The sequence below is a fragment of the Peromyscus eremicus genome, chromosome 1 (assembly GCF_949786415.1).
Source record: "Peromyscus eremicus chromosome 1, PerEre_H2_v1, whole genome shotgun sequence".
In the NCBI taxonomy this organism is placed as follows: Eukaryota; Metazoa; Chordata; class Mammalia; order Rodentia; family Cricetidae; genus Peromyscus; species Peromyscus eremicus.
In genome coordinates, this window is record NC_081416.1 from 87,913,645 (window position 1) to 87,940,673 (window position 27,029).

Sequence of the window (27,029 nt, forward strand, 5' to 3'; positions counted from 1 at the left end):
GAGGGGTCTGACCCATGACCTCTGTATATGTTATGGCTGAGTAGCTTGGAGTTCTTGTGGGATTCCTAACAGTGAATAGGAATGGTCACTGACCCTTTTACCTACTTTTGGGATGCTTTTCCTCCTACTGGGTTGCCTCATCCAGCCTTGATGTGGTGGTATGTACCTGGTCTTATTGTAGCACATTATGCCATGTTTGTTTGATGTCCCTGGTAGACCTGCTCTTTTTTCTTTCTTTCTTTTTTTTTCATATAATGAAATTTTTAATGTATTTTTTAAAAGAAAATCTTAAAAACCAAACATGAACTTTAAAAGTTGGCACTTTCTACAACTGTACATATCCTAAAACAGTCGTCTAGTACTTTCTTACAGAATATAATTCAAACTCTGTTGGTGTTTCAATATATTCCTAAGGAAATAATTAAAAGCACATTTAGTATGCTGGATCTTAGACAAAGTTCCTAATTCTGATTTATGACTATGAAAAGGCAGTCAGCCTCTATCGAAAACCCAGCCAGTGATAAAACAGACTTGGAAAACATAAACATCTGGTCTGATGATCTTTAATATCGGTTAGGACAGTCTGATGTTTGATGCCAATGAAAGGTACTTTAATCCAATGTGAAAAAAAAAAAAAAAAAAAAAGTGCAGCTGTCCTTTTCCTTGAAACACACCGGACCAACACTACTATTTACACATTCAAAAGATTTTAAATTTATTTAAGCATCTTCTGTAGGAGAAACTGAGTGTTGCTGCAGAGAGCCCCAAAGCTTGATCATCCATAAACTACAAAAACATCTCAAGAAGCATTTGTTTCGGGCTGGAGAGATGGCTCAGAGGTTAAGAGCACAGGCTGCTCTTCCAGAGGTCCAGAGTTCAATTCCCAGCAACCACATGATGGCTCACAACCATCTATAATGAGATCTGGTGCCCTCTTCTGGCATGCAGGCATACGTGCAAGCAGAACACTGTATATATAATAAATAAATCTTAAAAAAAAAAAAAAAGAAGCATTTGTTTCTTGTCCTAATTTTGATCTTAAATACAAAACCAATTTTGAAATCAGTCAGGATTTCAGACTTAGGAAATCTCAGGGCTTTTGTGTCTGTGAAAACCTTGTCTCAGAGATTTTTCTCCTTCTCTCACTACGGGTTCACTCCACAGACACCCACAGGTAGAGTGGCCAAAAGAGGAACTCAGTCTCAGCACTACCAGCACCCCGGTGGTCTCACTCACTCCAAGGTACACATGACCTGCAGCATTTGGGGTGGGTACAGGGGGGAGGCCTGTTCTTTTCTGAGGGGAAAACAGAGGGGTCGTGAATATGGGGGAGAGGGGAGGTGGGAGGGAGAAGCTGGGGGGAGGTAAGGGAGGGGAAACTGTGGTTGGGATGTAATATATGAGAGAAGAATAATAGAAAGGGAAAGGAGAATGAATAAGACACCCAACCTCAACCTCTGGCCTCTACATGCATATTATGCACATATGTACCTGCACACATACATACAGAAACGTACACAACATACCCACACCAAGTGTGCTTAGAATAAAGACTAACAATGCTAACAAGTGCCTACTTAACTCCTGCCTCTGTCCTGGCTCCCCATGAATAATGCTGTTAAAAATATTGGTGTTCAGAGGCTGTGCAGATGCCAGGTGTCTGAACCAATACTGAGGACCATGATGATATCCAAGGGTCATGCTGCCTTCATGGCCATACAGATCCGTTTGAGTGCCCTGCAATGCCACCTGGGGCCATGGTGTCATCTTGGCCTGAGCTATAGCCAAGGACCACGTCTGGGTCCATGATCCTACCACAGTCGGTTTCTGTGTTGATTTTCATGGCCCATGTTGCCACCAAAAGTCACAAGGATGCCTGGATTCTGGGTTACTACCTGTGGCTATGTTGGGGTCTGAGGGATGTGGGAGGCCACCTCTCATCTTCCAGGGTTCCTATGAGGAGGAGAGAGGGATAAGAAAGTATTAGGTAGAATGAGAGACCTAGTTGACAGGAAGAAAGAAACTCAGGATAGCTTCGGGAGGACCTGGATCAAAACCCAATGACCCCTTCTGCCCCTTCAAAAGGGCTTTTTATAACAATGCCAAGGGGCGGGGCAAAAGACCTCCCCCTTGCTAGATCAAAGCACATTGCACAGCCAAGTGTAGACCCTTCTAAACACCTGGTAACCATGCCCATAGTCAAATCATCCCCTTATGCAGCCCTGCTGGGTAAAGCAAGCTCAGATTCTCTAACCCTGAATAATTTAAGCCTCCACAGAGGGACATGCTGTTGCTGGAGCAATCCTGATCTGGATGGCCTGCATTGCCACCTGGGGCCAGGGTGTCATCCAGGCCGAGCTGCTGCAGGGCCACGTCTGGGTCCGTGGTCCTATCACAGCCAGGGTCTGCATCAGTGTCCATGTCTCTTGTTTCCAGTGAAGGCTGGTAACAGATGCCCGGGATCTGGGCCGACACCTGAAACCATGTTGGCGCCAGAGGGTCAGGCTGCCACCAGGACCATACAGATCAGGGTGGCCTGTGCTGCCATTGGGGGCCATGGGGACATCAGTGCCTGAGCTGTGGCCAGGGGCCATGTCTGGGTCTGTGACCTTACTGCAGCCAGAATCTGTGTTGATGTCCATGGCTCCTGTTACTATGGAAGGCCGTGCAACTGCCCAGGATCTAAGCTGCCACTTGGGGCCATATTGGAGTCCCGGGACCAGGCTACTGCTGGGCCCTTCCCAACCTGAGAAGCCTGCGCTGCCCCCCTCCCCCCGGGGCCATAGTGACAACCAGGCCCAAGCTGCTGCTGATGGTCATGTCTGGGTCAGTGATCCTGATGCAGCTGGGGTCTGTGTAGAGGTCCATTGCCTGTGTAACCACAGCAACCCATTCGAGCCATGTGTTAAACAACATATTGAATGCGAAGAAGGACGTGGGCGGTGCTGAGCTGGCCTGCCCCTCACTGGCCTAGGGAGTGCTGCCCCCTCACTTGGGAAAACTGGCCCCACCCCTCACCAGAGGTATGGGAGAGCTGGCTCCACCCCTCACCTGAGGAGGCTGGTCCTAGCACCCCAGACTGACCAACTCAGCTACCACCCCGACACACATCTAGGCCTTTGAGTTGGCACACTCCAACATCTACCCCATCTATGTCTTGTGGAACCAGAGCCACAGGATCTTCACGACTGGGGCAACTTGAGCAAGATATCCGATCGCTGAGGGTCCAGCATTGATGGTGTACCAGAAGCCAGAGGCCTTGAACCTGACCATCAATACATTACACAATGAACATTTGCACTTAAAGCTGTTTGGACAAAAGAGTATACTTCACAGTAATACTGAAGCTCCCAATGCCACTAAGACGAATGAAGAGGTGGTAGAGAATCGGGAAAATATGGAGATGCAAAGCAGTTTTTTTTGTTTGTTTTTAATTATTATTCTTATTTGTATTTTTTATTTTTATTGTTTCTTTTTAAATTTGCCTTGGGGGAACACTACAAGGGTGAAGTGTGGATACAGAGGGACTGGGAAATGGGTGGGACTGGGGTGCATGATGTGAAATTCCCAAAGAATTAATAAAAAAAAACTTAAAGAAAAGAAAGAAAATTGGTATAGAAGTTGTTGGCTGTGCTTGTTAATTTGCCTAGGGATTATACTTAGGAGTAGAATTTTAGGGTCGCATGATAACTCTGTGTTTCAACCTTTGAGGAACTGCTGGATTGTACTCCAAAGTGACTGCACCCTCTTCTGTCACCAGCAGTGGATTTAAAGGTTCCAGTTTCTCAGTGTCCTCTCCAACCTTAGCAATTCTGTGTCTTTTTCATTATAGCCATCTTAGTAGGCATAAGTCCAGTAACTCATTGTGTGACTTGTTTGCATTTCCTTAATGGTTAATGATGCCTAACAATTTTTCCATGTTCTTTTTTTTTTTTTTTTTGGTTTTTCGAGACAGGGTTTCTCTGTGTAGCTTTGTGCCTCTCCTGGAACTCACTTGGTAGTCCAGGCTGGCCTCGAACTCACAGAGATCCGCCTGGCTCTGCCTCCCGAGTGCTGGGATTAAAGGCGTGCGCCACCACCGCCCGGCTTTTTCCATGTTCTTAAAGGGCATGTGTCTATCTTCTTTGGAGAACTATCTACTCAAATCTTTTGTCTATTCTTTAATTGTATTATCTTTTTATTGTTGAGTTACAAATGTTCTTTGTATGTTTTAGATACAAAGCCCTTATTAAATGCATGATTTGCAAATGTTTTCTTGCATTCTGTGGACTGCCTGTTCACTTTCTTGATGTTATCATTTATAACAAAAAAGTTCTAGTTTGGGGCCAGGTATGTGGGACACACCTTTAATCCTAGCACTTGGGAGGCAGAGGAAGTCATATTTCTGTGAGTTCAGGGCCAGCCTGGTTTACATAGTGTTCTGGCTAGTTTTTTGTCAACTGGCACAACCAATAGGCATCTGAGAAGGAGCCTCAAGTGAGCAAATGACTTGGGCTGTATGCAGACAAGCCTGTTGGAATTTTCTTAATCAGAGAGTGCCCAGTCCATTGTGGGTAGTGTCATAGTAGTAAGTTCTAGGCCAACGACAACTATATAGTGATATCCTATCTCAAAAAAAAAGAAAGAAAAAAGAAAGAAAGAAAGAAAGAAAGAAAGAAAGAAAGAAAGAAAGAAAGAAAGAAAGAAAAAGAAAAACATTTAATTTGTGGGCTAAGGAGATGGCTCAGTGGGTTAAGAGCACTTGCTTAAGAGTACCTGAGTTTAGCCCAGCTCCAGGAGTCCAGTCGAAGAGAGAAAAGAGGTATTCTATGAGCAAGTGGCATCAAGATTGTGATGGGAAAACGTACAGAGACAACCAAACCAAACTAGTGGAAACTCATGAACTGTGGACCAATAGCTGTGGAGCCTCCATGGGACTGGACTAGCCCTCTGCATAGGCAAGACAGTTACGTAGCTTGATCTGCTTAAGGGGCCCCCTGGCGGTGGGATCACGATCCATCCTTGGTGCATGAGCGGGCTTTTGGAGCCCACTGCCTATGGTGGGAGACTTTACACAGCCTTGGTCCAGGGGGAGGGGCTTGGACCTGCCTCAACTGAGTGTATCAGGCTCTGGGGACTCACCAAGGGAGGCCTTGCCTTGGAGGAGGTGGGAATGAGAGAGAATGTTTGCGAGTGGGAGGAGGGAGGGGAGGGGATCTGTGCTTGGTATGTAAAATGAATAGAAAATTTCTCAATAAAAAGAAAAGAAATTTTTAAAAAAAGTGTACCTGAGTTCAAATCCCTGGCACACATTCAAAAAAGTTAGATGTAACCTCTGAACTGTGGTGGATAGAGGATGCTGGGGCGTGCTGGTCACCAGCCTAGCTCCAGGTTCAAAGTTAGACCCTGTCAAGGGAATAAGGCAGAGAGTGACAGAGCAGAACACTCACTGTGCTCCTCTGGCCTTCTCTAGCCTCTGAATGGTCACACATATGTCCCTCCCACACCTAGGCTCCAACACAATAATAAATAAATATAGATGTTTTCAAGTTTGAGATAGTTTTTTCTTTTACTGACAGAACTTTTGATGTAATATCTTAAAATTATTGTCTACATAATGGTTATACAACTCTGGCAATATACCAAAATCTATCAAATAATATATTATAAATGAATGGCTTGGATAGTTTATGAATGAGTTTCGACAAAGCTGTTTCAAGAAAAAAATGGCATAATAAAAAAAGGTAGACGAGCCAATAAATTCCTTATATTATTTTTTAATTGATCCTAGAGCTGGTTGCACAGCTTTGTAAATATATTTAAAAACATCCAAATTCTAGGCGTTTCAACTGGATGCATTTTTTTCTTTTCTTTCTTTCTTTTTTTTGTTTTTTTTGTTTTTTGGGTTTTTCGAGACAGGATTTCTCTGTGTAGTTTTGGTGCCTATACTGGATCTCACTCTATAGACCAGGCTGGCCTTGAACTCACAGAGATCTGCTGGCTCTACCTTCCAAGTGCTGGGATTGAAGGCGGGCACCACTACCACACAGCTTGGATGCATTTTTGATATATGAATTGTATTTCAATAAAGTAAAGGCACTGTGTAATCCACAATGTAAAATTCATTCCTGTTGCTCCTAAGAATGACTAAGTCTCAACTCTGGCATTTAGGTGCATAATGTGTTTAGAGTTAACTTTTGTATATCGTTCAAGAAAGGGGTCCAGCCTCAAGTGTTTCATTTTATGCTCTTAAAGATAGTGTTCCGAAGGAACCCATGAGAGTTTCCTGGCCAGACAAGATGATCTACGGCACAGAAAAGGAGAACTCTTGCTCTAGACTTAAACACCCCTGATCTCTCTGGGCCTCACTTTCCTCTTTGTACAATATTGGGAAAGAGTAGGTCTGGAGCCCCTCCCGTTTCTGTGGTGGTATTTCTGTGCAGACACTGACTGGAGACCAGTGCTGCTTCAATAAATACCTCAAGTCTGTAAAACTGACTACTTCTTTTTTTTTTTTTTTTTTTCCAAAGGAAGCCATTGTCTGGCACTCACAGGAAGACTCGGCCAGAGCTCTGAGAAGTTTGCCAGGGGTAAAGGTGACCCAATAAGGGAAGGAAACGGTCTCTCTCGAAAAGCAGTCAATTACCTCCAACAGTTGCCAGCAAACTGGAAAGTGTGTTTTGTTTTGTTTTTAGGTGGGGCTGAATGCCAGCTTCTGGAAAATAAATAAAGGGGGCTCGATGACTGGGTTACAGAAACCCCCAAACGAGAGAGGAGATGGTTAGGATAATGTCAGCAATAGAAGAAAGCATACAACTGAGTCATTGTGGCTGAAGTCATCAGAAGGAACAAAGAGGAAAAAAATACAGCCAGGGCTCTACCCTTATCCTCGGAAAGGCACTTCTACAATTTTACTACTCTGTGTCATTTTCCTCTTTAGAGTAAATGTCACGGGGCATGGTGGCACAACTATGTAGCCCCAGCACTCAGGAGGCTAAGAAAAGAGAATTGTGAGTTCAAGGTCAACCTGGTCTACAAACATAACAAGACCCTCTCTCTAGGGATGCGGGGATATGTCATAGAGGACTTTAAATAAGGGTTGACTAAGTCTCTTTTAAAATCAACTAAATTTGAGACAAATCTTGCATTTTCAAAAATTTTAGCTTCAAGTTCCAAAGCAATTTAATGCATTTTAACTCTTCCTGCAATCTATTTCCACATGGTAGAAATATTGATGATAATTATAAATAGAAGGCAAACTATGTCCTTCCCACCACCACCACCACTAAATATGAAGTGAGGAGCCATAAGCCTGTAATCCCAGGATGATCAGAGTTCAAGTTCAGCCTGTGTAATGGAGCAAAGTCTTACCTACAAAAATAAATTAAAACATTTTGTGGGCCACTGGAGTGCAGCCCAGTGGTTGAGCAGGGGGTTCAGTCCCCAGCAGTACACTCACAGCAGACAAAAACTCCTATGATATATTTGCGGAAGGTGGGTAGCATGTTCTCCTGGCATATGGGAACCAGCCACCCTGACGCACAGACCATGCTAAATTCTCTGCAAACTCTCCCCGGAACATGTTGGCATCCTTTTAAATTAACAGCCCTGCTCCCTTCTCAAGGACAGGAGAAAATCCTAAGGGCTCCACAGTCAGGACTCCCCCTTTTCTTCCTAGCACTTTCCGGGCTGTTCCTTCTCCAAGAGGTACCAACCACGCTGGGAAGAGGAGTGTGGGCAGTGAGGTAGCGGGTCAGAGCACGTAAGCCCTGCTGAGGAGTTACTAGCCAGCTGGGAAGGGGCTAGTAACTTCAGTGAGAGCCACCAGGAAACTGCACTGCTCTTGAGGCAGCTGGGCTGGATGGCGGCCAGTCTCGACCTCCTTCCTGGGTCCACACAGGAGCTCCACACAGTTCTGTGAACCCCTGCACCCAAACTAAACGTGCTCGCTGGATATAGGGTCTGGTTTCACCTTTGTAAGTGAACAGATTGAACCAGGTTTTCATAGCGGGTCAAGGGACAGGGGACCGTGAGGACCAGATGAGTACGTGCTGTGTGCTGCGTCAGAGACTCACAGGCTTGTTTGGAAAGACTGAAACTAAATAAAGACTTATTAGCATAAGTCGAGCATTGTGAAATTTGGTCAAAGGGTTTTATGCAAGGATGCTCTTTAAAAAAAAAAAAAAAAATTCCTTCCTGGAGATGGAGAAAAATACAGCATTTTATTTAAGGGAGGAAACTGTTGTTATGTATCAACTTGTATTTTTCATGCCAACAACTGTTTTCTTTGACACTAGACCCTGGGAATGGTCTCCTAAGTTTTGGGCTTCTCCCATAAAAGAAAAGTAAATCCTTTTCACAAAACTGAAGCGTACTTAAAAAAAAAATCTTTAAAAAGTATAGTAAACCAACATTAAACAACTTAACCTTGTTTTTTCTTCTTCCTTTTTTACCAGTCTTCCTCTTTGACTGAGCTTATCTTCAGACGTTCTAAGAGGAAAGGCTGACGTCTAAACCCCACTGAGTTCCCTTTTTGCTTTCGTAATAATTCTTCTCACATTTCCTCTATGGTGGTAATATTTTATTGTCCTATGAAAACCCAGTTGCAAGCCAAATAGTATCAGTGTTTAGACAGAAGGCAAGCGTAGGACTGAAAAACAGACATTTGCATGCAGAAATGGTGTGCTTTTTGCTCTCTGCATGTGGGTGGTCGCAGCTGGCTTCTTTTCTGGAGCTGTGCACTGAACTGTGACATCAAGGTGGTGATAGTGCACCTCTCCTGGGGACATAATCTTTCCTAAGCACCTCTCTAGTGCACTGTGTCTTTCAGAGGAAAGAGCCTGAGGACCAGGTCCAGCTGGGAGGAGCGTTACCCAGCCTGACCTGAGACATCGTGGCTCAATGCACAGTCCCGGCTTTCACTATCTCTGTACATTGTCAAGGAGACAAGGTTGGGGTACAGGAGGCAACTTGATGCATTTTGTACAGACAAATATGTAGGGAGGCTGAAAACAAGGGAGCAAAAATCTGCTGAGAGCTGAGAGGGTGAGAGGGGTCAAGGCAAGAGTTTGAGTTGGGAAGCCACAAAAGAAGCCTGTGCCAGAGTGAGCTTCTGTGTTGACTGCTGAGATGTTTGGGTTAGAGTAGGCACCCATCACTACAGGCTGCATGCATCAAATCGGCAGAGAGGAGCTATTCTTATTCTGTTATATACTTCCTTTTTGTCTTGACCACATTTGAATAAAATTCTGTAATATTTTTATTATTTGGGAATTTCACACTCACTTCCTAGTCTTCCCAGATCCACTCCCACCTTATGACCGCCTTCCCCCAAAGAAGAAGGAGGAGGAGGAGGAGGAAAGAATGAAAGAAAGAAAGAAAGAAAGAAAGAAAGAAACAAACAAACAAACAGTCCAATTTGTGTTGCCTGTATACTCACCGGAGCATGGTCAAACACAGTGGCCAGTCCTTAAAGAAAACTGAGTCCTTCCCCACCTGCCCTCCCACCAGAAGCCATCACCTGTGGAGAGCTACACTTCAGCATCCTTATCACAATTTTTTGGTTTTTTGTTGTTTTTTTTTTTTTTGAGGGGGGCGAGTGTTTCAAGACAGGGTTTCTCTGTGTAGTTTTGGTGCCTGTCCTGGATCTTGCTCTGTAGCCCAGGCTGGCCTCGAACTCACAGAGATCTGTCTGGCTCTGCCTCCCGAGTGCTGGGATTAAAGGCGTGCGCCACCACTGCCCAGCCCCTTATCACAATGTTTAAGAGTTCTCTCTGATGATTTCCAGTCTAGGCTGTTACTTTGGGGGGGTGGGGGTGGGGGGTTGTCACCAGAATCTTCTCTGTCCCTCTTTCTCAACTGTGAGGCTGCAGTGATGGATGCCACCTGCAAAAGTAGCTTCCTTGCCCTTTTCAGTCAGTCGGAGCAGTATGAATCTTTTGCCATTTTATTTTTTTAATTCTACCTCTCATAAGTACTGTTTTTAAGCTCTGTTCTTCACAGCTCTAATTTATATGTTTGTTTGTTTATTTATTTATTTAATCTTTCTTCCTTTTTTCTGATCCCCCTCCTCTCAGAGCTCTATAAAACCTAACACTTAGAAAATTTTCAACCTTTGTTCACATACTCTGATCTATAAACCAGAAACTTGTTTCTTTTCTTTCTTCTTGTTGCTTGTTTGTTTCTCTGTGTAACCCTGGCTATCTTGGAACTCACTCTGTAGACCAGACTGGCCTCAAACTCACAGAGAACCACGTGCCTCTGCCTCCCAAGTGCTGAGATTAAAGGTGTGCGCCACCACTGTCAGGCTGTTTATTTGTTTATTGTTTGAGAGAGGGCCTCGTGTATTCCAGGCTGGCTTTGAAGTTGATATGTAGCTGAGGATGACCTTCAATTTTTGACCCTCTCTCTTCCACCCGTCAAGTGCAGGGATTCCAGTGTACGCCACCACACCACCTTCTGTGTGCTGGGGATGGAACCCGAGGCTCTGAGCTACATCTTCAGCCCCAAACTTTGTATTGATCTGGCTATCTCAGGTCTCTAATCAACTGTGCCAAACGGACTCTCTTGACAACAGTAACAACAACAATAGTAATAATAATAAAATTTAAATAACAGTGAGCACAGAGGTATAAGGAGGAACGTGACATGGAGTCACAGCTTCAACTGGAAATACCTTTTCCGGCCAGTTGAGAAGCACCCTGGCAGGAGAACTACTAACACCTCTAGATGAAGAAGAGCAAAGCCACAGAGAATCTCTACCTTCATGGCAAGTTTGCTGCTGTGTATTACCTCCTGGTGAAATTCAAATGAAAACAATGGCTGCCTCTAGTAAGGTGTCCAAGGGTGCTTTAAAAACACAGGGCAGGTTTGTTTTCCTGGCTCAACTGCTTTAGAGAAGTCCCCCCTTAAATCCATGTACGGTCATTTTATATCTGCCATTACGCATTCTTGTTTGCTGCATGAAAGTCTTGCCAATGAGTTGGGTTTTTTTTTTTTTAATGCTTTTTGAGACTAACCACACCCCAAACAGCAGAACAGCCCTGTGTATACAAATGCTCTGGAAAGGCCCAAGTCAGGTACTGGGTGTAGGCACCGGACAAACCGCATGGTCTGCCTTGGCAGTCCTGTCCTCACCTGCAAGCTGCCCACACACACTCCCTTCCAAAATGCTGCTTCTCTCCTGCCAATAGTTGGCTGAGCTGCTGTGAGAGGAAGCCTGTCATGGCGCAGGGAAGTCACAGGGATCAATATTATATAAACTCAGCTGCTAAATTAAAACTTGATTTACCTTTTCAACCAAAGTCACATTAGAAGTCCTACCTCTTCTTAAAACTCTTGGGCAATCAAGAGTTAATAGGTATGGAAGCTGGTGTAGTCTGGGGCTGTCATCCAAGGCCAGCTGAACAGGCAGCAGGAAGGGTTTGGTTCTGGCGAGGCTACAGACAGGCCATCTGGATGCTGGAAAGACCCAGAATGCCAGCAGCAACTTTTCTTTTCAGTGTTAGGCTTCACTGAGTCTGGCCTGAAGAGTCTTAGGTTTGAGATGCAAACTATATTCTTCTTGTGACAAGGATTTGATATTTTGAATTTTATGTAAAACAAGCATCTACTACGCATATTCTTTGGCAAAAAGGTCACTGGGACAACGTATACACGAGTAAACAGACTTAGAAAAATGGGGCTTGGGCTCAAAAGAAGACATCTTAGCCATCATACACAAAGCCCTGGGTTTGATTCCCACTGTGTGTGAGCGTGTGCGTGCGTGCGTGCGTGCGTGCGTGCGTGCGTGCGTGTGTGTGTGTGTGTGTGTGTGTGTGTGTGTTCATAGATATATCCATACATACGAAAGAGAGAAGAGTTCCTAAATTTAAAGGTATATAGAGACTCTTAATGAGTTTCAATAATTTTCCTGGGAATCTAGATAGATTAGTTGGGAGGAAAAGTTGCTTTTTATTTTCTATAGTGCACCCTTTGCTGGTCTTCTAAAGATTTATTTTTCCTATAGGCTACTTGAGAAATAATTCTTACTTACACTTACAATTAATTACATTAGGCATAATGTTAATATGGGTCAGCTGAAATTCTTTTTGTAGGGATTTTTTTTTTTTTGCCCTAGTAAACTGAAAAATACACAATAAAAGAAAAATAGCCTAGAGGGAAATTGTAGCAATTATTTCCCTGTCTCTATGACTTTCCAGCACACTCTAGAAGCCACCATCTGTTCTCCACTGGCTAGAGCGCTGTTTGGTTTGCATGTGTGATTCTTAACAAGGAAAGGGAGAAGTGAACGCAAATTCAGCTGGACAGGATGAAGTAGAGTATCCTTCAGAGAAATCCAGCCTTACCAAAGAAAATACACTTGTCTTTCAAAGCACAGTGGATGGAGTGAGGGAAGAATTTTTAATTTTTTTAATGGGTTCCCCCCCTTTCCAAGGCATTAATTGCCACCTAGCAGCAGAGAAGGGAATTTCACACTTAGCTTGGGACTGAAGTTCTAGAAAATATTTCCAAAGGGCTCATTGCTTTTATTGTGAACAATACCTGAGACATCATTAGCCTACTTCAGGATTGACTTTTTCTCTCTCCTTGAGGGAAAAAATAGAACAGAGCAGATGAATATGTTTGAATTATTTATAAAAATATTATTTCCATCATGAAATGTCTTTTCTCCTGTTACCTTAGCCACCTCAGCAACAGGCCAAAGGAAAGGGAAGTCTGGAGCCATCCCCGACAAACAGACACTGGCTGTGCCCAGAGGGAAAGAAATACTTGTTTTTAGTACAGAATGCACTTTTCCAAATAACCTCAGAATACATTCCTATTTTTAAAAACTAGAGCACAATGTATTTTATTCTGCTAGGATAGTAAGCTAAAGTTTATTTAGAAAAAATAGAAAGAACTTATAAGGGATAAAATAATTTCTACATGAAACTATTATTCAAATACATTAAAGAAAGGTGTCTTTCTTTATAAATCTCAGTTTAAGGCAGAGGTAGGCAGATCTCTGTGAGTTCGAGGCTACTAAGTTCCAGGACAGCCAAGGCTACACAGAAAGACCTTATCTAAAAAAAAGAAAGAAAAAAAAAAGGAAAGAAAAACAATCTCATTTATATTTCTGCATTTGTGTGCATGCGTGGTATATGTGTGTGAGTTCAGGTGCACATGTGTACCATGGCGTGCCTGTGGAGGTCAGAGAACAACCCCAGGTGTTGGGCCTCACATTCCACCTTGCTTGAGTCTAGGTTTTTTGTTGTTCATTGCTGCAGACACCAGGCTAGCTGGACCTGGAGTAGTCTCCTGTCTCTGTCTCCCATTTCATCTAATGTGGGCACCACTGAGCCACCTCCCAGCCCCAGGTGTCTGTACTTCAAACCCTACTAACTGTGGTTTTTCCTTTTGTCAGGCACCCTGTCTGTCAAAGTCTTTCAAGGGGTACTATATTACTGTGCTTCACCAACCTTGGTAACCAAACAAAATGGGTAAAATTGACAAAAAAAGAATAAGTTAAAATAAATATTTAGGGCTAGGCATGGTTGCATATGCCTTTAATCCTAGCACTCAAAAGACAGAAGCAGGTGGATCTCTGAATTCAAGGCCAGCCTGGTCTACATAGCAAGCCCCAGCCAGACCAGCCAAGGATACACACTAAGACCATGTGTGGTGGTCTGAATAGGAACGGCCCCCATACACTCAAGTGTTTGAATGCTTAGCCCACAGGGAGTGGCACTATTAGGAGGTGTGGCCTTGGAGCAAGTGTGGCCTTGTTGGAGGAAGTGTATCACTGTGGAGGTGGGCTTTGAGGTCTTATATGCTTAAGCTAGGCCTCGTGTCATAGTCTTCTGGGCCTGCAGATCAAGATGTAGAGCTCTCAGCTCCTTTTCCAGCACCATGTCTGCCTGCACACTGCCATGCTTCTTGCCATGATGATAATGGACGAAACCTCTGAACTGTAAGCCAGCCCTAGTTAAATATTTTCCTTTGTAAGAATTACTGTAGTCGTGGTATCTCAGCAATAAAACCCTAACTAAAACACCCTGTCTCGGAAAAAAAAAAATTAGGAAGACTTCAAAAGCTAAGTTTTCTGCTAAAAGGGTCACTTGAGAAATGAGAGTGGAGGGGGGCAGCTCACTGTACACTTCCAGTTCGCTGCTCTTGAGTTAGCTGAACAGTAAGCATTACTACTGCTATGATGGTCCCAGCAGGAATGATCACTCCAGCAACAGCAGCTTTCGGAAGATAACTGGATTCTCAAAGCAATGATGATGACAGCTAGCACTTAGGGACTACTTATCACACGCCGAGCAGTAACCTAAGCACTTTACATGAGAAATTCCCCTAATTGTCACAATGATCATAAGAAGTGCTGTCAATCTATCTGGATTTTGTCCACTATAATCTATCTGGATGTTCGTTCACTATTCATGCTAATAAGTTACTGTGGTAGTTTGAATGAAAAATGTCCCCCACAGACTCACATATCCAAACACTTGTTTCTTAGTTGGTGGTATTTTGAGGGAAGGTTATGGAGCTTTTAGGAGTAGAGCCTTGTTGAGGAGATGACCTTTATAGCAAGTTCACTCTCTGGTTTTTGCATGTGGTTGAGAAGATGTAATCTCTCAGCTTCATAATCTGGCCATTATAGATTCTCTGGACTATAAGCTCAAATAAACTCTGCTGGGGGTTGCTTCTGACCATGGCATTCTATCAGAGCAATGGAAAAGGAGCTAACATACAAAAGGGTATTTTCACACAACTCTATAATATATTTGGAGCATACTCCCCCATTCCAATACCTAACTTTTTCAGCTCCTTCCTTTCAGTACCATTTCCTCCTAGTCAATTTTACTTCTCCTTGCATATCATAGATACATATGATTTTATCTGCATAAAATACAGGAACCACAAATGAGAGAAAATACACAATATCTATATTTCTGATACTTACCTAACTTAATTTGCATGATGTGGTTATCTCTAGTTGCACCCATTTTCCTGTAAATGAATAACTTCAATTCTTCTTTAAGGCTGCGAAAGTTCCATTGCATGTATACACCACATTTTATCACTCCTATACTGTTGGACATTCCTATACCTAGGTTGTTTCCACAATTTAAGCACTGTGCATAGAGCTACAGTACACATTGATATACAAGTGTCTCTATATGTCAACTTGAATACTTTGGGTAAATACCTAAGAACGGTCAAGCAGGGCCATATGATAGATCAAGTTTTAGTTTTTTTTAAGAACCGCCATTCAGCTGGGCATGGTGGTGAAAGCCTCTGATCCCAGCATTTTAGAGGCAGAGACAGGGGATACCTGTGAGTTCCAGGCTAGCCTGGTCTATATAGTGAGTTCCAGGACGAGCTACCTAGTGAAAGCATGTCTCAAAAATAAACAAGTAAAATAAATAATTCAAAAAATAACCAGCATTCTGATTTCCATATTCACTGAACTAAAATCCCACCAGTCACATAGAAGGATTCTCTTTTGTTCATATCCTTGCCAGTACTTGTTACTTTTTTAAAATTTATATTCATTTACTTTGGGTTTTTGAGACAGGGTCTCTCTATTATGTAGCTCTGCTGTCTTCTTCTTCTTCTTCTTCTTCTTCTTCTTCTTCTTCTTCTTCTTCTTCTTCTTCTTTTTGTTTGTTTTTTGTTTTGTTTTGTTTTCAAGACAGGGTTTCTCTGTGTTGTTTTGGTGCCTGTCCTGGATCTCGCTCTGTAGACCAGGCTGGCCTCGGACTCACAAGAGATCCACCTGCCTCTGCCTCCTGAGTGCTGGGATTAAAGGCATGTGCCACCAACAGTTACCTAATACATCGGTCTAGACCTCCACACATATGCCCACCATTTATTTCATACCCGCACCTGGAGGTCTGACGTCACAAGCTTGAAATGTGAAATACATTTCTAGGTATAACATAAAACTCCACTTTAACAGAATATTTTTCACACGAGAAAGAGAATCATATGCCTCCTGCCTCCTGGTGAAAATGTAAAATAACACTGTATATGGACCCAGAGTTATAGTTATTGGTTGAGATGCCTGTGGAGGCCAGAAGAAGGCATTGGATTCCTAGAAAATGGAGTTGTAGGCTGTTGGGTACTAGGAGCTGAACCCAGGTCCTCTGCAAGAGCAGCAAGTACCTTAACTGCCGAGCCATCTCTTCAGGCCTAGGAATTATTCTTACCTGGTTCTAAAAGAGTCTGGCATTGCTTACTAATGGCTTTAAAGAAACAGTGCTCTGCTGGTTTGGTTGTCCTACAATGTCTTTGTTGATCAACTTTTCTGTTCCTGGCTAAAGATCAAGAGATGTCATCAGTCAAATCCTCCTATTTAGTGTTAGGGCTGTGGGGAGCAAAAGGGGGCCATGGCACCTGTCTGGGGATATCAGCTACGTCTGCCTGACTGTCTCCCTTCATTTGTTTTGTGTGTATGTGCACACACACATGCATGTGGAAGTTCAAGACTCTGCAGGAGCCAGTTCTCTCTAGCCACCATGTAGGTCCTAAGGACCTTCACCTGCTGAGCCATCTCCCAGTTACTGCTGACTCTTCTAACTACATCTCATTGAGCACTGAGCTTGTTTGACACATTTGGTATATGTGCAGTGGGAAACATGGCATAGTTCTTGTCTTCCAGGGGCTTAAGGCTTAATAGAGAGAGACAATATGTAAACAAGTAAGTGAAGGTTAAGTATTATGTGAGTGGTAAAATGGGACTCTGTCTTGATTTTGGCTGAGTCTCCAAGTAAGTAACATGCCAGCTATTCCACCATAAAATGGAAAACCACCAAAAGTAGAAATCCTCAGTAAAAGGGGGGTGCCTTTTGCAACTTTTGGCTATCTACTCACTTCCAAGTTAGGGGGAAATTTCTGAGTTTAGAAGATTTTTTGAGCAATTTTTGGTGCATCGTGAGTAAATAGCATTCTCCTTGGCTATTCCTAGGGAAAGAAACTTCAAGGATTTAGTGTAATTTTGCTAATATAACCATAGAGTCAGAGGTCACAGTGGACCGGTGCCTGGCTCCCACTGAGGGGTTCATTCAGTCAGTACTCATATAACTTTATCATACGTTGTCACTGTTCTAGCATGTATAAAAAAAAAAACCACAACTGGTGAACAGAATGGACAAAACCTCTGTGCCTTTGTGGAGCCAAGGAGCCAGTGGGAATTTTGCTGATGCACTGAAAAATGAGTTTGGGGTTTGGTCAAAGTCCACAGTTACTGAGGTCTGAGGTAAAGTATTCCTCTGTGAGTGTTTCTTTGAATCATACTGAGCTACTGAAAAGGATCATGTCGAGGGATTAAAAAAAAAATTCCATACAAAGAAGCTAGCCATGTACCTGAAGATGCTAGCTATTAACAATGAGCTGACACCGGGCAGTGATGGCATACGCCTGTAATCACAAAACTCTGGAGGCAGAGGCATGTGTCTTTACCAAGCAACACATGAGCTCTCAAGTCCTGGGATTAAAGATGTGTGCCACCATGCCTGGCTCTGTTTCCAGTGTGGCCTTGAAATCACAGAGAGGATCTCTGTCTCCAGAATGCTAGGATTAAAGGTGTGTGTGCCACCATTTTCTGGCCTCTATGTCTAATCTCGTGGCTGTTCTGTTCTCTGACCCTCAGATAAGTTTATTAGGATACACAATGTATCAACCACACAGAGGCAGGTGGATCTCTGTGAGTTTGAAGCCAGCGTGGTGTACAGCGTGAGTTCCAGGACAGCCAGGGCTATGCAGAGACCCTGTCTGGAAAAAACAAAAACAAACAAAAAAGCTGTTCTTTAAAAGCCCAGCATTAGGCTGGAGAGACAACTCAGCAGTTAAGAGCATTGGCTGCTCTTCCAGAGGACCCAGAAACCCAGGCTGGATTTCTCCACCCACATGGAGGCTTATAATCCTTTGTTAACTCCAATCACAGGGGATCTGAAGCCCTCCTCTGGCCTCCACCAACACTATATGCACATGGTACACAGACATACATGCAGGCAAAACACCCACACATAAAAAAAAATGACTTAGATAAGAGTGAAAAGCTTAGCATTGCTTACTAACAACTTTAAAGCATCAGTGGGTTCCTGAGCTGGTGTTCCCACAACATGTCTTTATTGATGGATTTTTTTCAGCATCATTAACCAAATCCTCAAAAACAGGCATAGAAGAACTATAACATGTGCTTTAGGACCTTGAGGAGAGAAACAGAGACAGAAAGAGGGAGAACCAAAACTACATGCCTTTTCTCTTGGTCTATAAATGGAGCTTTGTGAATAAAGAAAAATATCATAGTATTTGCTATGAAGGTAAAAATCAAAAGGATATTTGCTGAGAAGATAAATATCAAAAGGGTATTTCTCTGAATGATAAGTCCATTACTTTTCATTCATTTAATCAAGATTTAGTGAACACTGTAAGATATCTGAGGCTTTGTTCCAGATACTATGAATGCTTCAGTATAAAACTTAAAAGTTGGCCAGCTGCTTTTAATCCTAGCACTCTGGAGGCAGAGGCAACTGGATTTGAGTTAGAGGCCAGCCTGGTCCACATAGCAAGTTCCAGGACAGCCAGGGCTAAATGGTAAGGTCTTGTCTCAAAAGAAAATTTTAAGTTAAAACTTCCTATCCTAGCTAGGCATAGTGGTGCACACCTTTGACCCCAGCACTTGGGAAGCAGAGGCAGGTGGATTTCTGATTCTAAGCCAGCCTGATATACAGAGTGAGTTCCAGGCCAGACAGGAGCTACAAATAAAAAAATAAAAAACAAAAAACCAAAATTTCTGACTTGAATGTTTATATGGCTTCCTGTTATATATTTACAATAAACACACATGCACACACACACACACACACGTTTTTATGTGTGCTAGTGTCAGAAGGTTTTTCTTTTCGTTGTATCCAGAAAGATCTTTCTTTTTTTTTTTAAATATTTATTTATTTTATGTATACACTGTTCTGCCTGCATGTATATCTGCACGCCAGAAGAGGGCACCATATTTCATTATAGATGGTTGTGAGCCACCATGTGGTTGCTGGGAATTGAACTCAGGACCTCTGCAAGAGCAGCCAGTGCTCTTAACCTCTGAGCCATCTCTCCAGCCCCAAGATCTTTCTTTAGTAGGAACACAGTGGCACTACCATGACTACAAGTTAATGGGAAACAATGCAAGCAAAGGAAAGGGTGAATCATTAAAGTAACAACTTCAGCCAAGACACACAGGAAAAGATTTTCACTAGTAAATAAAAGACAAAGTAAACTCATATTAGAGGCTTTTATCTTTTTCTGCTCATCTACTTGATAACATAAAAGGAATAAACAATATCCAGTGCTGGTGAAGGTATATACAAAGTGGCCTGTCAGGCACCACAGAGTAAAAATTGATATTAAACCTTATAATTAACATACATTTATTATAGTTGTAGACATGTCTTCCCTTTGACCTCACGAGTTTTATAAATTCATCAAGTACACAAAAGGTATTCATGTATAATACTCACTGTACTACTTTCATAACAGCAAAGTCTTGAAAATAACCTAATAGCTCCAATAACAAATTATTATATTTCCATATACTAGACCTCCATAAACTACTAAGAATAATATAGGTCATTACTTATAGGCATAATAAGTTGACAACCAACTCCTTCAAGTTATCTTGACTTTCACATAAGTGTATGCAGGAACACACACACACATAAAACAGACACATAAAATAAATAAATGTAAAAACATATATTATGTATATATAAATATATATGAAAATATTTAGAATGTGATACTAATTGCTCTGAACACGAATATTTCAGTGATGTGTTGCTCCGCCTTCAAAGCTCAGATCTTTAAGGACCCCTAACTGACTCTGGGTCCTTCTTTCTTCAACAGAATAAGCAGTATGTAGAGGTTAGGTAGGCAGAGAGCGCAGAGGGGTCTCGATTTCATTTGAGGACAATCAAAAGATGCTCTGTAAAAATTCGTAAGGAAACTCGCACCCTCCCCCTAGTGGCCTAATGTACCAGGCACGGCATTTAGTTGTGGACAGCGAATTATCAAATATCAGAACAGAACCCTGGTGAAGTTCAAAGTTCGACACTAGCAAGTAATGATCATAAAATGAGCGATATGACCATGGAACCATGAAGGACGGGCTCTCCAAGTCCTGAAGATACTCAAGGCCAGAAATATGAACACAAACACATATACACCTCACACTTACACACCACATACATATACACACATCACACACGCAAACATCAGAAACAGACACACCAGAAACACAAACACGCACACACACACACACACACACACACACACACACACTGTGGACTGTGACTGAGATGATATGCAGCACGTCCGCATCACCCCGAGCTGGGCGGCCTTGTTCTGCCTGGAGGATGGAGAGTTGGCGGGAATCTGCAATCCATGGAGAAAAAAATGCAAGAAAAGTCCGTGCGTGACGTGTAGCCACGCCCCGGCTCTCTCTGCGCATAGGCAGTAGCGCCCCGGGGTTTCCCGCCAATCCCAGTTCCTCCACCGCCCCAGACCCCGCCCACCCAGAGCTGGAGGGCGGGGAAGCGTTAAACGCCGATCCGTGGCTCTGGGATAGACTGTGCTACCTGCGCTGCGGCCGTCAAAACTCCGCAGGCTTCCCTGAAGATCACCGAGCCGTAGTTGGGTCCGTGCTCCTGGGTCTCCTGCTGTGTCTGCGTGTCGCCGCGCCGGAGCTATGGTGTGTTGAGCCCCGGGTCCTCGGAGGGTTTGGGGTTGAGGTCCGCTGACGCGGTCGGGGATCGGCCTCTGTTCCCTGTGGCGCGGCGCGGGGCGGTAGGAGAGGGAGCTTGGCTCACGAACGGGCCCCGGCAGTGATTCAGCATCTGCGGCCTGGCCGGCGAGGAGCGGTCGGTAGCTGGGGCGGCCTTTCACGCGGCTTCTCCACTTTACATGGGGTTCAGGCGCTTCTTCCTCGACCAGCTAGCCACCCTCGCCCCTCAGTTTACTTCAATGACGGATTCCAGGTGGCCCTGTGGTCCCTCGTGACTGCATTGGAGGAAGAGGATGGGAGTCCAGTTGGCCTTCCCGCACCGCCAGCGCAGACCTGAACCCGCAGTCAGGTCCTTAGACCATGCCCATCTTCTTCATGGGTCCATTTGACTTTATCCGACTTCTTAGAGTGCTATGGGAAAAAGCTCCATTCAGTCACTTTATTTTGTCACCTAGTTACAAATGAGAAGGGAAGTGATGGAATCAGGTTCACAAAGTAAGGGCCCTGAACTGCTTCTGTCGCGCCTGCCATACGAACTCTTGGGATCTTCTCATTCTCACGAATATTCTCCCAAGTGCACACACATTTGCTCTAGTAATGGCATCATAACTGTAGTGGTTCTGCCACTGTAGCTATTTGTGCCCACCTCTTTACTGAGGATTTGTGTATATGTTAATTCATTCAGTGACAAGGTGCAAGAAGAGAGCACAAAGTTAAACCAGATATAACTATAATCATAATGTAAATTGAGTCAATTTCAAGGCCTTTGACAAATTATTTGTACCCTGTATAAGAGAATGGTGTAAGCAGAGAGGAAGAAAAGTAGATGTGTACATACATACTTTAGCAATTGACTGCCCAAGGGGAGTGCTGTGGAGAGTGGCAGAATAGGAAGTTAGGAAGATCTGAGTGCACTCATCCCAACAGCCCAGGGTTAAGTTTGACCTGCAAACTGAGTACTGTAATAATGTTTCAGGAAAGTTGCCCTAGCAGAAAGACTTTAACGACTTTAACGGTTGAACAGAAACACATGCAGGCACAAGTCTTAAAGGTTAAAATTTGAGGTTTGTAATGTTCTCATATTAATCTGTCTTTCTTCCACTTTCAGTTTCGCAACCAGTATGACAATGATGTCACTGTTTGGAGCCCTCAGGTAAAATGTTTTATGCCATGTCTATGAAGTGGCTTTTCATGACTGCAATAGGTTCAGAAACTTGTGAGATTGTGAACTGGGCTTGGTGGTGCATATCTTAATCCTTATTGGTCAGGATGTTGAAGCCAGAGGATCATGGAGTTGGAGGCCAGTTTGAGCAGCTTAGTAGAACCTTATCTTTAAGACAATGAAATTATAGGCTGAACTTAAAGTTAGAATTAAAGTTAGTTGGGTAGTAGAGGCATACACCTTTAATCTCTGCACTCGAGAGGCAGAGACGGGGATCTCTGTGAGCTGGAGCCAGCCTTGTCTATTAAAGGTGTACCAGGATAGCCAGGGGGAAATTAGTTTATTGGTTTTAAAAATGAAATTTAATTATGCTCACCTGAGATCTGGAAACTTTAATTTTTAATTTGTAATGATCTTCTAAAGTGACTATAAGATGTGCTTTTTTTTTTTTTTTAGGGCCGGATTCATCAAATTGAATATGCAATGGAAGCTGTTAAACAAGGTTCAGCCACAGTTGGTCTAAAGTCAAAAACACATGCAGTGTTGGTTGCATTGAAGGTAAGTGAAATGATAATTCCTCCTTTGGGAAACAGAACTATCAGATGTAAATTTCACTGATCAATAATAAAGGTATAAACTTAAATATCTATCATACTGTGTCTCTATTTAGAGGGCACAGTCAGAACTTGCAGCTCACCAGAAGAAAATTCTCCATGTTGACAACCATATTGGTATCTCAATTGCGGGTCTGACTGCTGATGCTAGACTGTTATGGTATGTATGACCATGAAAAATTAAGTATCTCTTTTGATTCATAATGGTGTATTTTTCTAGAAAATACCCCAATAAGATAGTGTAGGAAGAAGTTGTTTCCCAGAATATTATAATTTTTAATTATGTATTTTATTTATATGGGTGTTTAGTCTGCATGTATGTTTGTGTACCAGTGTGTGCCCAGTTCCCTAAGAAGCCAGAAGAGGACATTAGATTCCCCTTGTATTATAGAGTACAGAGGTTGTAAGCTGCCATGTGGATACTGGGAATTGAATCTGGGTCCGCTGAAATAGAAGCTGAGCTATCTCTCCAGCCCCTGGAATATTATAAATTGTAATATTTAGGTGTCTTACTAAGTATTCCCATTTCCTAATTCTTATAGTGGTGTTAAACATCCTAATGGTTTTGAAAAGTCCCCAGATGAGATAGTTGGTGACATGTATATTGTTTCAAGCCCTGGACACTCCTCTATGTGAATATTTATTATACATTTGTTTTCAAAAAGCTCAGTAGTATATAATACAGGTATAGAAAGGTGACTCAGTTATAGATTTTGTCTTTAGAGAACTTAAAAACTATTTTATTATAACACAAGGTGTGAAATAGAGAGTAATAGGCAAATTTCTTTGACTATCCCAAGGAGAGAGATATTTCTTTTTTTTTTTCTTTTTTTCTTTTTTTTTTTAATTTTTATTTTTATTTTGCAATACAATTCAGTTCTACATATCAGCCATGGATTCCCTTGTTCTCCCCCCTCCGGGCCCCCTCACCTTCCCCCCAGCCCACCCCCCATTTCCACCTCCTCCAGGGCAAAGCCTCCCCCACAGACTGAGATCAACCTGGTAGACTCAGTCCAGGTAGGTCCAGTCCCCTCCTCCCAGGCCGAGCCAAGCGATCCTGCATAGGCCCCAGGTTTCAAACAGCCGACTCATGCAATGAGCACAGGACCCGGTCCCACTGCCTGGATGCCTCCCAAACAGATCAGGCCAATCAACTGTCTCACCCATTCAGAGGGCCTGATCCAGTTGGTGACCCCTCAGCCATTGGTTCATAGTTCATGAGATAGATATTTCTTGTTGAGAAATAGCACATAAATGAAATGGTAGGACTTTGAGATCATACCAATTAAATTCTCACTTCATAACTTAATATCTGAGATTGAGCTAGTTACTTAAATAATCTTTCCCAATAAGTCACCTGATATGTAAAACACTTAACACAGTGACTTTCAGAAAGAGTGGGAGAGAACTGAAAGTTCTCTTCAGTTCATCAGGGTTTGATTAGGAAAGAATGTGAGAGTAAGGACCGTATTACCATTGGTTAAGATTTTCAAATTATTCAGCCAGTCTCTTAAGTTGTAGTAGAATGACACTACATGTGTTTCTGCTCTCAAAATAGGAAGTCTGGTATGTGGTCAAACATGCTACTTAACTCAGTATCTAAACTATTACCAGGCCAACATTCAGTTAGTATGAAAACTACTAGAACCTGGTTTTAGGATTCTTGCCTTCACTTTCCAAATGCTTGATTATAGGGATGAGCTGCCTTGCCTCACTTGGTCATTTATTTTTAAATCTTCATGTAGCCCCTTGCACACATGTGCATACTCAAAGGAATCTTTTTGGCCATATCTCATCTTTCTGTTTTTTATGGATGTACTCCATGAAAATGTTTGTAGGAAAGCAAAATGGAATCAAACTGCCTGGTTTAAATGTTTAGATTGTATTTATTCTCTGTAATATGAACTAATTTTTGTGGTTTTTTTTTTTCTTTCTTAGTAATTTTATGCGCCAGGAGTGTTTGGATTCCAGATTTGTATTTGACAGACCACTTCCTGTGTCTCGCCTTGTGTCTCTGATTGGAAGCAGTATCCTTTATGTTGGCATTTATAAATGTAAACCTTAAAGAGTTTGGGTACTCAGTGTTTGTCTTAGTTATTGGAATGTGATAGCATGAAACAAATCAGATTGTAAATTGTAAAGGCTTGAGGAACTGGATTACTCTTTCACTAGCCTTTATAAACAGCTGATGGTTCCCAGACACAACAGACCAATTTTAGGGAACTATTCAATTATAATTTTAGAGAGTGAAGTTTATGAATGGTTCTAGTTATTATCCAGAGTTCTGGCCCTTTATATCCAAAACGAATCCCTATATAGGAAGAGATCATTTTGTGGTGTTCATGCTTGGCTTTGGTGGAAATTCAAACTTTATATGTATTAGGCCAAAGGAATGCTATTCTATTACCTACCTTTAAAAGATTGTGGAACAATTAAGAGGCTAGAAGTCTCCGTGCAGTGGTGGTGCAAGCACTCAGGAGGCAGAGGCAGAGGCAGGCAGATCTCTGTGAGTTCAAGGCCAGCCTAGTCTACAGAGCGAATTCTAGGACAGCCAATAGCTACATATGGAGACCCTGTTTCAGGAAAAAACAAAAACAAAAAACAAAGAAGCAGCTGGAAGTCTTTAATTTATTACAGTGTTGATACCGGCTCCTTAACTAGTTTCAGAGACCCAGATCCCAACACAGCGGTATGGCCGGAGACCATATGGTGTTGGGCTGCTTATTGCTGGTTATGATGTAAGTTCCTAGAGCGTTGTTCGTGTATTAGTTACTTTCTGTTTCTGTGACAAAATGCCTGACATAAACAACCCAAGGAAGAGACAAAGTTCGTCATAGAAGAGCTTGAGGTGGCCAGTCACACTGCATTCCAGTTAGAATGCAGGAAGAGATGAATGCTGGTATTCAGCTTATTTCCTCCTATAGTTAAGGCCAGGACAAAGCCCATGAGATGGTGCTAGTCACTGTCAGAGTGAGTTTTCCCCTTTCATTTAAACCTGTCTGGCTCTGGGCGTGGTGGCACAAGCCTTTAATATCAGCACTATGGAGAAAGGCGAGCAGATCTCTGAGTTCGTGCCAGCCTGGTCTACAGAATGAATTCCAGAACAGCCAGGACTACACAGAGAAACCCTGTCTTGAGAAAACAACAAAAAAACTATCTAGAAATGCCTTCACACATAAACTTAGAGATGTGTCTCCTAGGTGATTTAAATCCAGTCAGATTGACAGTGATTAACCATCATAGTTATCACAATTATATCCTAACAATGTTTAAAGCCTAGAAACTTTGAAATTTTTAGGTTAGCTAAAGGCAAGAATTTCATAGTATGGTTTTTTGTTTGTAGGACATGGGCCCTCACATTTTCCAAACCTGTCCATCTGCTAACTATTTTGACTGCAGAGCTATGTCTATTGGAGCCCGTTCTCAATCAGCCCGGACTTACCTGGAGAGACATATGTCTGAATTTATGGAGTGTAAGTGTAGTTTGGCTTACTTTATTTTGTTTTGCCTCTTCTAGACTTTATATAATTAGTAAATCTATCCTAAATGAGGAAAACCATTAGTCTTTAGCCTTTAAATCCTAAGTTCATAAAGTGCCTGTTTATGTAACACATATTAACTTGTACTTCTAGCTACGAAGAAAACTTTATCAAACTATAAATGTGTCAAGCCAGGCACTCATACCTTTAATCCTAGCACTTGGGAGGAAGGTGCAGGTGGATGTTTACAAAGCAAGTTCCAGAAAAGCCAGGGCTACACAGAGAAACCCTGTCTTGAAAAAAACAAACAAACAAACTGTGTGTGTCTGTCTGTCTCCGGCCTTAAAAATTCTTATTGCGCTGGGCGGTGGTGGCGCACGCCTTTAATCCCAGCACTCGGGAGGCAGAGGCAGGCGGATCTCTGTGAGTTCGAGGCCAGCCTGGGCTACCAAGTGAGTTCCAGGAAAGGCGCAAAGCTACACAGAGAAACCCTGTCTCAAAAAACCAAAAAAAAAAAAAAAAAAAAATTCTTATTGCATTTGGTCTGAAATCGGTTCCAGCTAGAGCTGAAAACCATTACACTAGTTGTTATTTGCAAATTCTGTGTACAACTTCTGGTCTGTAAGTCTGTTTCTACTTTAGGCCACATAGCATTTCTGCTCTAAGTGGCCCATAAATAAGTAAAAGTCAGTGTAGCTGTGGGAAAAGAGGGTGAAGAGTATAAGATGATGAGCTGGTTTTCAAGTGTTTGCTTTGCACTAGAAGAAGGGTTAATATCAAGGCTTTAAAGATTTCTCTTGGTTGTCTTAATTTTTCCTGTGGCAGTATAGTATTCTTTGAAGGAAATATCTGAGGCTCAGTGGATATAGGAGTTAGAATTGGATTGGGAGTTCCTAAGATGACCCGCACATTGGGAGATTTTTGAGCACTAAGGACTCAGCATGTAGTCATACCCTAAGTAAGACTTAGAGCAGAATAAGGGCATAAAGTTTGATCACAGAAGGAAAAGATGAGTCGGAAACCCGCAGGAG

At 42.6% G+C, this 27,029-nt stretch overlaps 1 protein-coding gene across 2 annotated transcripts in view; it reads left to right on the forward strand.

Annotated features, from left to right (window-relative positions):
• Psma1 (proteasome 20S subunit alpha 1) overlaps positions 1-27,029 on the forward strand; it is a 133,091-nt gene that overhangs the window by 99,321 nt on the left and 6,741 nt on the right. The window contains exons 3-9 of one of the 2 annotated variants that reach the window (XM_059268498.1): positions 6,510-6,652; positions 21,852-21,896; positions 22,362-22,463; positions 22,576-22,679; positions 24,458-24,546; positions 25,187-25,257; positions 25,863-25,992. In XM_059268498.1, coding sequence (XP_059124481.1) covers positions 6,510-6,652; positions 21,852-21,896; positions 22,362-22,463; positions 22,576-22,679; positions 24,458-24,546; positions 25,187-25,257; positions 25,863-25,992 — 684 coding nt within the window. Of the gene's footprint in view, positions 1-6,509; positions 6,653-20,564; positions 20,711-21,851; positions 21,897-22,361; positions 22,464-22,575; positions 22,680-24,457; positions 24,547-25,186; positions 25,258-25,862; positions 25,993-27,029 lie in introns of those variants that run through there. The other variant, XM_059268508.1, reaches the window with a different exon arrangement.